This window comes from Myotis yumanensis, unplaced genomic scaffold (genome assembly GCF_028538775.1).
Source record: "Myotis yumanensis isolate MYYU_CA2020_CCGP unplaced genomic scaffold, mMyoYum1.0.hap1 SCAF_10, whole genome shotgun sequence".
Taxonomy (NCBI): domain Eukaryota; kingdom Metazoa; phylum Chordata; class Mammalia; order Chiroptera; family Vespertilionidae; genus Myotis; species Myotis yumanensis.
Window position 1 is genome coordinate 75852664 of NW_027223761.1, and position 14198 is coordinate 75866861.

The window sequence follows — 14198 nt, forward strand, 5'->3', positions numbered from 1 at the left end:
GATCTAGAAAAATTATCAGCAAACTATTTTAACTGTGCCAGACTTTTCATTTCTAACATAGTTCTACAACCTCCGCAGTTAGAATAATAAAAATCCATTATTCTTGGATGACTCTACACTTCAATTAAAATACTTTTCATAATCTTTCCTTAACATAGTTTTTCCAAAATTTATTGCACAAATGGAAACATGATATAGTTTATTATTTCCAAATGAGTAACCACTTTTAATTCTACAGGTAAGATGATCTGAAAGACTTTAAAAATGTATTGAACAGTTTGTTTATAATCTGAAAGATATATAAATTTTCATTTTTTGTTTTTTAGACAGAACTAAAATAACTCATTTAGAAGGCTTCTTTTCCTAAGCCTATGGTATCTATATGTTTTACTTTGTCTAAAATCAAACATTTGATTCCCTGCTTTAAATTACCAATCTTGGACAAATGTCTAAATGTCTACTGTGCTTTCATAAGAAAACAATTTTAAAAATGTAACTACATATAGGATGTCCATTATGCATTAAACTTGATACACATTAAGTATGGTCAGATCCAACACAGAAATTATTGTTTAAACCAGGTGGAGATTGTAAAATAAGTAAAACTAAGAAAATAATGCCGGTAATCTGCTAAACCAACGTCAGCAGGAAATCACCTGTAGGTTAAACACAAAAGACTCGGTCAGGTCAGTGGTCTCATTCTGGAAAAGCGCCGCCCTTACCCAGAGTCCTGCATGCGAACAGAGCCATGGCGCTCTGCAGCCTGTCGGGCCTGAGGGCCTGCACCACCAGGACCTGAAAGCAAAGGTCAGGGCATTTTAAGTAATAAAGTTCCTACAATGGCTTTCCTAACTAAACAACAGTGAGGTCAATTAATTCAACAAATGTTTACTAAAATATGTGAATACTTATCACTGTTGTATATTATTTACTATCCCTCAAACTGTCACAATAGGTTTATACTAAGACCCATCGTTATAGGCAAAATATTACAAAAATCCATTATTTCCTCAAACCTGTCACCAGAAGTAAACATCAGCAAGTAATGATCATAGGGTTATCTGCTCTTCGGGATCTAATAACAAAAGCCAAATGCCAGGTGAAAATAGGGTACTCTCAGTCAGGTACTTCTGACGACAGCAGAACAGAGGCCCAAAAATCTTGCCTAAAGTTTTTAATCACCATTTTTATGCTGAATCATATATACATTTTCTAATAAAGGTGTGTGTTTTTTCTTTTTGTATTTTTAAACATATTTGGTAAAACAGAATTCATCAAGGGGATACAAAAGGGACAGAACCACTTCGAGGAACTGAAAGGGTCACTTCCAGAGTATCAGCTCCTGAAGAGCTTTCCAATTCTTAGCCTTCACTTCCCCAAAACACTGAGTGGGACCCCTCAGCAGGTTTCATCATTCTATTTTAAAATACGTGAAAAAAAATCACCATATTCCTTGCCATGAGATATTTTCCCTAGAACATGCGCAATGAGTAGAAAGCCTATAAAGCCAACACCTTAATTTCTTTCTGTAAGTGATTTTCTCTGTTGCAAAATCACCCTTGGGTCAGAGTCAGAGGGAGTAAGAAAAGCTACAGTGGGAAACACCACATTCAGAAATGTTGCCAGTGATTTCATTATCCAGATAAGATGGCAAAAGCAGAAAGGCCTTCCCCACATGGGCCTTGTTAGGGTGATGTGGCACCCAAAGGCAGAGCTTTCACTTATTTATTTATTTTTATTGAATTTGGCTTCTGAACAAGAGTAATGTTAAATACTTTTATGCATTTAGATAACTTACCTGCTGAAATAAGGAAACTTTCTTTGCAAGAACAGATGGAAACTCTTGCTCACACATTGAATGATGATAATACGTACGCCACAGATCTGCATCTTCAAAGCAGAGGGTCTGGTAAAGACCGGGGAGAGCAATCTGAAAAATAAGAATAACCACAGAGTGAGCTACAAGTCAACGTAAGTACATATGTACGTGAATTACTAAAAAAAGAAATGGAAAGTAATTATTGATGGATATTTATTACCTGTTTTCTACTTTATGTCAGTTTACCTAATCATTTCTAGGTCAGAAATAGTATGGTAGACTTATGCAACCCATAATTAAATTACAGAAAATATTTCCAAAAGAGTACTAAATCAATACTTGTAAGTTAATAAAATCTTTATTTTTTCAGTAAAAACATTTGTACCTATCCATCTCCACTTTGTGGAGAAAAGAATGTTTTAATTAAAAAAAAAGTGCAGCCCTCACCAGTTTGGCTCAGTGGATAGAGCATCAGCCTGTGGAACGAAGGGTCCAGGGTTCGATTCCAGTCAAGGGCACTTACCTTGGTTACATGCTCCTCCCTGGTCCAGGCCCTGGTCAGGGTGCACGCAGGAGGCAACTAATCAATGTGTTTCTCTCACATTGATGTTTCTCTCTGTATTTCCCTCTCTCTTCCACTCTCTCTAAAATTCAATGGAAAAATATCCACAGGTGAGGATTAAATAAAAATAGATAAATAAATAAAAACAAGTTAAAATTTTTAAAAATTATTCTTTTAAAATATATATATATATTATTGACTTCAGAGAGGAAGGGAGAGGGGGAGAGAGAGATAGAAGCATCAATGATGAGAGAGAATCACTGATCGGCTGACTCCTGCACGCCCCCTACTGGTGATCAAGCCCGCAAGCTGGGCATGTGCCCTTGGCCAAAATCGAACCTGGGACCTTTCATTCCACGGGCTGACGCTCTATCCACTGAGCAAAACTGGCTAGGGCAAGTTAAAAACTTTTTAAAACTTTTCTAACAAGTGCAGATTTTTAAATTGAGATATATAGTAATTGACATATTCAAGTGCAAATTTTAAGCATTGCCACAAGTATAAAAGTATGTCAAATTTCATTTCAATATAAAAATCCTTAACAAAGCAAATTTTTGAAACTATATTCATTTCTGCCCCTATTCATGAACATGTTACTTCCTTTGCCTCTAAATGTTCTAAATTTCTACTCAGCATTCAATACTCAGCTTAAACAATATCATCTATCAGAGATTTTTCTCAACATATTTATTTCCTCTACCTCAAACAGTATTCTCTCTTCCAAACTTTTTCAACAGTGATTTACAAGGTCAGAAATATAAATGTGTATAGATGGAGAATTTTTTTAAATGGTGAATTTGGAAGATTTATATTAAAATTTCATGTAATATAAACATAAATCAAGCATTTAAGAATGCTTTATCCAAATATCTATATTCATTTCTAAACAATCAGTTATATTGCCTAAACTTCATTATTGTAACTTAACAAAATTAAACTTACACAGCAGAAAATTAACTAAGCATACTTTAATTTTTTTCAATAAATGATTTAAGCCTATTAGGATAGAACTTGATGGCTGTCTATTAACTTTACTGGCAATTAGTGTATAAGGCCCCACCACCAATTTATGTGTGCTACATGTATAATCATCATGTATTTGGTTAGAAAACTGAGATAGATTATACACAGTTAGCAAGCTCTCAGCTACATGCTAGACCCCGGGTCTAATTACCAGGGATACAGGCCTACTATGGCATCAACCACATCACAAGGTAATTATTTGTTTTATTCTCTACAGTGTAACTTTATTCAATGTAGAGTCTTTTTATATTACAGAATATTTATTTGTCATTCCACCAGAACTCTGTTAAATAGTAGCAGGTACCAAATAAATGATTAATGAAGAAAACAACCGATGATATAATACGGAATCCATTTATTTTATTCAACAAATATTTATGAAATAAAGGCGGTAAGAAATAGTGGTAGAGCCCAGGCCAGGTGGCTCAGTTGATTGGAGCATCATCCCATACACCAAAAGGTGATGGGTTCAGTTCTCAGTCAGGGCACATACCTAGGTTGTGGGTTCAACCCTGGACCCTAGTTGGAGCACATCGTGAAGCAACCAACAGATATTTCTCTCTCACATCGATGATTATTCTCTCTCTCTCTCTCTCTCTCTCTCGTTAATGAACATGTCCTGGGTTGAGGATTTAAAAAAAAAAAAGTAGTAAAAAGCTCAGACTCTGCAGCAAAAAGCTCAATTTCAAATACTGAATCTACCTTTTAAATGACCATAAGCAAGAGACTATATCACTTTGTGCCTTAGTGTCCTTATCTGTCTAATGAGGACAATATAGTGTGGCTATCTCATAATATTATGGAATATATTAAATGAGATGATAATCCATTTTCAAATTCTGCAAAATGCCTTGAACATAATCACCCATAAATGCTAGCTATTCTTATTGTATTTGCTATGTGCTGCTGTACTCCTACAATAATTGTGAAGAACATCAGGGGAAGGAAAGCAAGAATGGGAACACACATATAGATTTTGAGAGAAATGTGTTTTTTATTACCTACAATAACAACACCTTGGCTTGTAAAGAACACAGATGGAACTGATGGGAGTTGGGCTTTGGAACTTTTTCTTCCCCATGCTGATCCTTACCACACAAATACACTGAACACTGGGTGGAGGGGAGAGGAAGAGATGAGGAGGAAGGGAAGGAAGCAGAGAGAAAGAACACTGTATTTGGAAAACATAGATATTAAAGGCAAGGACTTTGGTGTCAGAATGCCTGAACTAAAATAATTAGCTCCAACACTTCCCAGCTATTTAACTTCCCTGCAGCTTAGCTTCCTCTTTCCTAAAACAGACATAATTACGACCTCCTCATTAGGTTATTGTGATGGTCAAATAAGATAATGCATCTATAGTATTTAACATGATGCTTAGCACATAATAGGTCCTCAAAAACATGTATGAACTTTAAAATAAACCTTAGTTTCATTCATTTAGCACCTTACTACTGCTGATGCTCATTTCTCATCTGTAAAAAGAGTTAATAACCACCTTTTAGGGGTTTTGTGATAATTAAATGAGGCAATTCATTTAAAATGTTTTGTAAACTGAAATGATAATAAAAAAACACTAATGTATACTATAAACCTTTTCTGAATGTAAAGCTCCCTTTCCTAAATGTTTTTGCATTTCTTTAAATTGTAACGTTTACTTAACTTGTAATCTTTACCAAGTGTAACCTCTCAGTAGATCAACTGTTCAAGCAATAATTACCTGTACCCTGTTGATTATTATTACTTTTGCCATTAGGAGTACATGAGCTAGTTCAAGGTCCTGTCCAAAACTCCAGAATTCCCTTCAAATTCTCACTATTTTTTATTTTTTCCATTTTCTTGTAATTGTTTAAAAAAATGTTTCCTACAGTAGGTGATAAACTCTTACAAAGTAGGAACTAAAACTTTTATGTATCTGTACTCTTCATCCTCAAAGAGCATATTATAAATACTTAATACATATTTTAATCCTATGGAATACATGAACAATGCAAAATTACCTTATCCATGCGCCATTAGCTTGTCTACTCATAATCTTAATATGTCCAATCTAAAAAGTATTTTAAAAAATTTAACCATGAATCTGGTATATAGTCAGTAACCACTAAATAAACAAAAGGATAAATGACTTGGGTTTTGCACTAAAGTCAGGGAAATAAAGTTTAATAAGGCAAGGATCCTAATCTCAAAGATCCTAGGAGAAAGGCAGACATGACAAATCATTTTGTATCATTATGGTAGGTGCTATGATATGGGAATGTTCAAGATACCATACCAGTATATGTCAATAGAAAAGATACAATGGAGAAATCGGGTAAAAGTCACAGAGGAAGTAATGCTTTGGGTAAGTTCTAAAAAATAAATAGACATTTCATAGTAAAAACAGTCAAAGGGCATTTCAGAGAGAGGGAATAATAAAACTAGCAAATATAAGAAACACCGAATATATGGACTGGAAGTAAAACTGAAGAGGCAAGTAAAGATTAGATTGTGTATCATCTTATATGTTATCCAAGAAAACTATGGGTTTTATCCTATGAGTGATATATGGGTTTTAAATAGGGCACTAACCATACCCATAAATAAACTAAAAGACAAAGGACAGACTAAAATGGAGAGGTCTGAGATTAGAAGCAGGGTCTAATTGCTAAATCAAGTTGAATAATGACAGCCAAAATTAAACGTGACTGCAAGCATGGAGAAGAAGTGAGGATGAGAGATATATAAAAGATGAATAGAAGTGAAAGTGTTAATTTCAAACTATTTTCAACATAAGTACTATACAGCATCTCATTACCGATCCTGAATTATTGTATATCCTAGAGGCCCAGTGCATGAATTCATGCACAGGTGGGGCCCTCAGCCTGAAAGGCAATTGGGGCCAATAGGGGCCATCTCGCTCAGTCATGATCAGGGCGGCCAGGCCTGGGAGAGGAACCACCGGAGGTTGGCCAGCTGGGGGGAGGGATCGAGGGAGGTTGGCTGGCTGCAGGAGGTTGGCTGTGGGAGCAGACTGACCACCAGGGGGCAGCTCCTGCGTTGAGCATCTGCCTCCTTGTTGTCAGTGCACATCACAGCGACCGGTCCACCAGTCGACTGGTCGGTCCTTCAGTCATAATGGTCGCTTAGGTCCGTGTTTGGCAAACCGCGGCTCGCGAGCCACATGCGGCTCTTTGGCCCCTTCAGTGTGGCCACGAAGTTTCAATCGCACTGTACGTGCACACCCACACGTAGTATTTTGTGGAAGAGCCACACTCAAGGGGCTGCAGTTTGCCGACCACTGGCTTAGGCTTTTACCTAGCATATTAGAGAACCTTATATTTATTTATCCTTATATTCTCTATGGGTATACAGTATATAACCTTTTGCAATGTAAAGACTCAAGATGTATATGTTGAATGAAAAATGTAATTAATTGTTTAATAATGGGTTAAAGAATTAGAATAATTCTCTGATATTCTTTTACCCAGAGATTTTTGTCATATTCACAGAAATATCAATACTGACTATGAATAAGTAGCAAATAAAATATAAACAGAAATAACTCGAATATAAAAAAATTTAAATATTCCACATAGTAGAAAATAAGTACCTTCAATGTTGCCACTGCCCAGCTTCTTTCCTGATCTACCCAAGATGGAAGCTGATCACGTATTCTTTGTTGAGAGTCCTTTAATAAGAGTAATTATTTTCCTTGGTATATTAGATAAAATTCAGACAAAAAAATTCAACAACTAACAAGTTCATAAACACTATTTTTTAACAGTTCATTCTATGTATTATTTCTTTATTTTACATATTTTACAAGTCAATATTGTAAAATTCTATACTAGGTATAGATAACCATTTAAACAAATGTGTCACTGTAAGAACGGTCCAAACCTATAAGATTTTTTATGATTGTATTTAAGCCAAACTGACGACAATAGCCTGGAAAATCTCAACGAACTGAGGAAATGCTCCAGAGAATGGCAGTTTGCAGTTTATTTTACACATTAGAATCAAAGGAGGAAACCTAGGGAGAGTTACATGACATTCACTGGTGATAGGCTAGGGAGGTGGGAGAAAGCAAAGCAGGGCAATCTCTGAGATTGGATAAAGAGTAAAACAGAGAGACACACACTTCCTTCACATCGGGTAGGCACCAATAGCAGCTAACATTTACAGCACACAGAGGAGCTCTGAGGTCTCTCTCCTGCTCTGGTGGGAGGGGTCTGGAAAAAGGGGGAATACTCTCACAAGAGTTATCTTAGATGCAAAAAGACAATAGACAGGCTCAGTTAAGGTAAAAATTAACTTTTGTAAAGGAAGATCCTGGCCTAGGACATGACTACCCACCATGACTTGCTTTTAGTTAGGAAGTTTTAATTTCAGAGCATCCTATGTGGTTACTTTAGGTCTCTGAGTTTGTAAGGCCTGCCATTCAGTTTGGCTTAAATATCATAAAACCCTGAGCTAGTTAGGTTTAGTATGTGGTCCCTTTTTTATCCACAGTTGCATTCATTTTCTTGTGCTTAAAACTTTAGAAAAAACGCAAAAGTAATAAGAAATTGGCATAATATGTTACTTTTATTACATCTTACATTTCAGATATAAGCTAGGTTTTGCATTACGGTTTAGGTATGTTGCTTTGAAGAATAATATTATCCATTACATGTTCAAACAGAAAATTACTAGTCAAAAATTTGAATTTGAATAAAGTTAACAAAAGTTTTTAAAAGTAATTTTTAAACTTTAGTTATATATAAAAATTTTTCTAGTCATAATGCAAGATTTGATTTTCTTTGGATTATATAAATAGTCTTGGAATAAAACATATGTACTGAAAAAAAGAAACTACATTGATTTCTTAGTATTTAATTAATATCATTCTAAAAAAATTTGTCTTCAAGGACAAAAAAATATGTTTAGGTCCATCTATAGAAGGATAATAGAGACAAGGATATAATCCTCTAATTAAAGTAATTACAACAGTAATTTAAAACTGCTCTGAAGCAGATTACATTTCATGAAATCTAAGCGAGAACAATTTTCCCTAACAGTAGAATAATTTTATTATTTTTTACTTACAGCTTTCCGCAACATGTCTCCAACAACCACACCTGTAAATGTGTCCCATTCCTATTGAATAAAAATATAAGGAACACAAAAAACATAAAAATGCTAACCAATTAACAAAATTTTCTTAATAACCCTGTAAGATGGCTTACAATGCAGCTAAGGGCATGTAAAACAAAAGCAAAATCAAACAAAAAAAACCCTTTCACATCTTCACATTTCTAGTACAATATTAACATTATGAATATTGATATATTAATATGAAATCTAGAAATAATTTTATTAAAACAAAAAACTATATTATATATGAGTCTCAATATCTAAAAATGTAAATCTCGTGTTCAATGAGCATTTGTCACTACCTATTATTTTTCCTGTTATAGGCCATTTCTCACTAATAAATCAACAATAAGGTGCACCAAAAGTTGAAATATTGTGTATGTTGGGAAAAAATAGAAAAAAGTTCTTCTGTTAACTTATCTTTTCCAACAGATAAGGAGAAGACTGCCATATTCCTTTTTTTTTTTTATCCTCATAATCAAAAGTGATCAGCTGTTAAGAAATCAAGTGCTCTAAGAAAATCTGTCTTCACCCTGGGTTCCCCCAATCAGATAATAATGGGGCACTACCATATTTATTACACATTGGTCATTAAATAAAGCCAAAACATATTAAAATTTGAAAGCAATATGGAAACACTACCAAACTAACATTCTCCCTGCCTTCACCCACCCGGCTCACTCTTCTTCCTAACATTTTGCAATGTGAGTCAAAGAAAAATGTTCTCCTTTCCCAAAGATAATTTACTCACACTGCAGAAGAAAAAAATAGGTAATGTTAAGTCTTACAAAGTGTGGAACATATTGATCACAGTGAAAAACATTAACAGCAGGAGATTAAGGCATCAGAGTTACTAGTAGAAATAAAAGGAGTCAAGTTAATAAATTCAAGAGAAATATGTAAGTCAAAGCATGTGGAGGTAGAGAGAAACGAAGATCAAACATAGGCCTGCAACTTTTAACTACGTTAATGAGGGAAACGCAGAACATAATTAAAATCTGGTCAAGTAGAATTAAAGGTTATTAGGTCAAGGTTGCCTTGTCCCTCCCTAATTAATGGACTCTCACTTTACATAATGAAAAAATGCAAAATTTTTTAAATATTAGAAGCACACAGGGTAGATTAGTTAGCTCTAGCTTGAAGGAGGTTCTTTTTAAGTTTGAGAGGTGATTATATGGCAGTCCAGAAATGAAGTCATAGACAAAGAAAATAAATTACACATTAAAAGATTAACATAAACCTGCAGGTGCAAGGGAGCTGCCCACCCTTTGATTCCCACCTGTGTCTCTGAGCAAGTTAGTAAAGATAATAAATAATGTAGTATACCCATATCCTTTTGTTTTTTATATTTATCAGTTCCACTGCTTAGACCAGGAATATGAGAAGGCTAACTCTCCTGGTGTCCTGAGTAAGTGGATGTGGGTTCAGAAAAATCTATGCAGTGTGGGTAAGTTACTTATATTTCTTTTTCTGCCTTATCATCACTTTAGAATATTGGGCCCCCTCAGAGGGGAGTAGAACTTTCAGCACCTTACACTAAATTTCTAACTTAGTAAAAAAATTAATAGGTTGATATATAATTTCTACCCTAAAGTAATTTCTATTCTATCTGCACATTACCAAACTTCTATGTAACTATAATATTTCCTCCTTCACCATTCACTTACATTTTCTTGAAAATGTTCAGGATGCATGCCCCGGACAAAATGCAATGCGAACATCAACTGATCAGCCTAAAAGGAATAACAGATGTTATCTTGCTTTTTCTACATTAGTGGTTTTTGAAAAGCACAGTCCTTAAATTTTGGTTCCAAAATATGTATTCTGTCTTCAAAATATTTTTATCAATATAAGAATAACATTTACATAGAACAACACTTCAAGTTGGGTGTGGAGAGGATAGAGAAAGTGTGAAAATTTTTAAAGTGCTAAGGATTAATCATCATTTACATCTCATTAAAAATAAAACAGATCGAACAGACTGTCAAACTACAGCGGGAAGGCCGGGGAGGGTTGGGGGGAAGGGGGGGGGTAAGAGATCAACCGAAGGACTTGTATGCATGCATATAAGCATAACCAACGAACATAAGACACTGGGGGGTAGGGGAGACCAGGGGATTGTCAAGGGCGGGGGAAAAAAAGGGGAAAAAAAGGAGACATATGTAATACTCTTTGTAATAATACTTTAAGCAATAAAACAGTTTAAAAAAAAAGAAAAGAAAAAGGGAAAAAATAAAATAAAACAGATTTATTTAGCTAGTAGAAATCCAATTGTGATGTCTGAATTAGTCTTTACTAACCAGATCATTTGTAAACCTCTCATTCTTGCATTAGTAACCTTCAATCTATGATTGTGTATGTTTAAATGCTCCTGAATAATCTATATACTGCTAAATCAAGATATTTTATTCCTAGAAATGCATGCAAAGGGATCATGAAAGTAGTCCTAGGTAAGCAATAAGAATATTCACTGCAGCCTAGCCAGTGTTGCTCAGTGGTTGGGCATTTACCTATGAACCAGAAGGCTATGGTTCAATTCCCAGTCAGGGCACATGCCTGGGTTGCAGGCTCTATTCCCAGTAGGGGGTGTGTGAGAGGCAACTGATCAATGATTCTCTTTCATCATTGATATTTCTATCTCTCTTTCCCTTTCCCTTCCTCTTTGAAATCAATAAAAATATATTTTTATAAAAAAGAATATTCATTGCAAGATTGTTTACAGTGGAGGAAGAACTGAAACAACCTAAATGTTCAAAAGTCTAACATGAAAATATTCAAATCAAAATAGCATAACCCATATTGTGGAAGGAGGGGGAGTTTGTTAATAAACATATATGGATATACTAGAGGCCTGGTGCACAAAATTTGGGGGTCCTTCAGCCCAGCCTGCATTCTCTCACAATCCAGGATCCCTCTCACAATCCGGGACTGCTGGCTCCTAACTGCTAGCCTGCCTGCCCGCCCAATTGCCCTTAAACACTCACCTGCTTGCCTGATCGCCCCTAACCACTTGCCTGCCTGATCACCCCTAATGCTCACCTGCCTGCCTACCTGATCGCCCCTAACCATTCATCTGCCTGCCTGCATGATCGCCCCTAACCCCTCTGTCTGCCTAATCGCTCCTAACTGCTCACCTGCCTGCCTACCTGATTGCCCCTAACCACTCGTCTGCCTGCCTGATCACCTCTAACCACTCGCCTGCCTACCTGATCGCCCCTAACCACTCGCATGCCTGCCTGCCTGATCGCCCCTAACCCCTGTCTGCCTGATCGCCCCTAACTGCTTACCTGCCTGCCTACCTGATCGCCCCTAACCACTCATCTGCCTGCCTGACCATCCCTAACTGCTGGCTTGCCTGCCTGATTGCCCCTAACCACTCGCCTGCCTGCCTGATCGCCCCTAACCCCTCTGCCTGCATGCCTGATCACCCCTAACTGCTAGCCTGCTTGCCTTATCACTCCTAACCACTCTGCCTAACTGCCTCATCACCCCTAACTGTTCGCCTGCCTACCTGATTGCCCCTAACCACTCTGCCTTCCTGCCTGATAGCCCCTAACCACTCGCCTGCCTGATCATCCCTAACTGCTGGCCTGCCTGCCTGATCACCCCTAACCACTCTGTCTGCCTGCCTGCCTCATCACCCCTAACTGTTCGCCTGCCTGCCTGATCACCCTCTAACCCAGCCATGGGCAAACTACGGCCCGCGGGCCGGATCCAGCCCGTTTGAAATGAATAAAACTAAAAAAAAAAAGACCGTACCCTTTTATGTAATGATGTTTACTTTGAATTTATATTAGTTCACACAAACACTCCATCAATGCTTTTGTTCCGGCCCTCCGGTCCAGTTTAAGAACCCATTGTGGCCCTCGAGTCAAAAAGTTTGCCCACCCCTGCTCTAACCCCTCTGCCTGCCTGCCTGATCACCCCTAACCGCTAGCCTGCTTGCCTTATCACCCCTAACCACTCTGCCTGCCTGCCTCATCACCCCTAACTGTTCGCCTGCCTGCCTGATCACCCCCTAACCACTCTGCCTGCCTGCCTAATCGCCCCTAACTGCTCGCATGCCTGATCACCCATAACTGCCTCTGCCTCGGCCCTGCTGCTGCAGCTTCGTCCAAAAGGACATCCGGAAGGTCATTCGGCTGTCCGGCCTAATTAGCATATTATGCTTTTATTATTATAGATATCTGCAAAAATTTTGGAAAAATAGATATCAAATTTTTATCACTGATTTATTTTTGAGATTATAGCCTATTTTTATTTTCTTCTCTTTTCTTAGGTGTTTATACTTTTAAACTTCCTAAAATAAGCTTATATCATTTCTGTAAAAAAAAAAACACAGACACAAATAAACAGGAAATATTTGTTTTTAAAAAAACCATCTATTGAAGCACCATCTTTCAAAGTTTGAATCTAAACATTTTATTTGGCCTTTCCCATATTGTAAATAATACTTTACATCTAATATATGTTTATGATTATAAATACAGATATAGATAAATATAAAAGTATTAAGATACAGTATATACAAAAAAAGATCCTCCTGTAAATACTGCCAGTAAGTGATCTCCTTGCCTGCATGAAAATCACCCCTCTGTAGAAAAGATATAATGTCTTGAATAATACAATACAAAAGAATTATTTTATAAAAGTATATGTTGTATATGCTTGTATATACATAGCAATACTCACTAGATATCTATTAAGCAAATGAAAAACAAACATATTTACAATAGTGAGTCAGTGAGTAAAAAATATACTCCAAATATAAAAACTGGAAGCAGATGGCCATCAGTCAGGTGTGCAAGAAAAAAAAAGTTACAACCAACTACCATCTGCATGAAGTAGCTACCATTTGACATAAAATATTATAAAAAGCAAGGGAGATGGATAGTGTTCTTAGATATTAGAAGATCAATGATTAGCTGGATGAGCCACTATGATGCTTATTTTATAAATTAATGGATACTTAAAATGATTATAATAGTACCCTTTATCTAAAGTAAAAATATAATGATTAAGATAATATATATTACTTTGAAGTCTTTATCACTTAGTAATATAGTTAATTCTTTTTTATATATATACTAGAGGCCCGGTGCACAAAAATTTGTGCACTGGGGGCGGGGGGGGGGAGCCGGGTCCCTCAGCCCGGCCTGTGCCCTCTCGGTCTGGGACCCCTCAGGAGATAATGACCTGCTGGCTTAGGCCTGCTCCCAGGTGGCAGAGGGCAGGCCCAATCCCTAGGTGCAGCCCCTGGTCGGGCTCAGAGCAGGGCTGATTGGAGAGTTGGGGCGCCGCCCCCTGTCATGCACAGAGCAAAGCGGATTGGGAGGTTGTGATGCCACCCTCAGTCACGCTCAGGGTGGGGCCGATTGGAGGGTTGGGGCACCGTCCCCTGTCACACTCAAGGCAGGGTCGATGGGGAGGTTGCGGCACCACAACCTGTCACTCACAGAGCAGGGCCGATCAGGGGGTTGAGGAGCTCCTCCCTGTCATGCACAGAGTAGGGCCGATAGGGGAGTTAGGGCACCGCCCCCTGTCACACACACAGCAGGGCGGATCAGGGGGCTGGGGCGCTGCCCTCTATCACCCACAGAGCAGGGCCAATCAGGGGTTTGGGGCGCCGCCACTGTCACACTCAGGGCAGGGCCAATGGGGAGATTATGGCTCTAC

At 37.5% G+C, this 14198-nt stretch overlaps 1 protein-coding gene across 4 annotated transcripts in view; it reads right to left on the minus strand.

The window, feature by feature from the left end:
- Window positions 1-14198, minus strand: part of DYNC2H1 (dynein cytoplasmic 2 heavy chain 1) — a 297101-nt gene that overhangs the window by 114644 nt on the left and 168259 nt on the right. For all 4 annotated transcript variants that reach the window (XM_070426022.1, XM_070426020.1, XM_070426023.1 and 1 more), the window contains 5 exons: window positions 10190-10255; window positions 8475-8525; window positions 6997-7074; window positions 1799-1930; window positions 723-795 (listed from right to left, as the gene is read on the minus strand). In XM_070426022.1, coding sequence (XP_070282123.1) covers window positions 723-795; window positions 1799-1930; window positions 6997-7074; window positions 8475-8525; window positions 10190-10255 — 400 coding nt within the window. The remainder of the gene's footprint in view (window positions 1-722; window positions 796-1798; window positions 1931-6996; window positions 7075-8474; window positions 8526-10189; window positions 10256-14198) is intronic.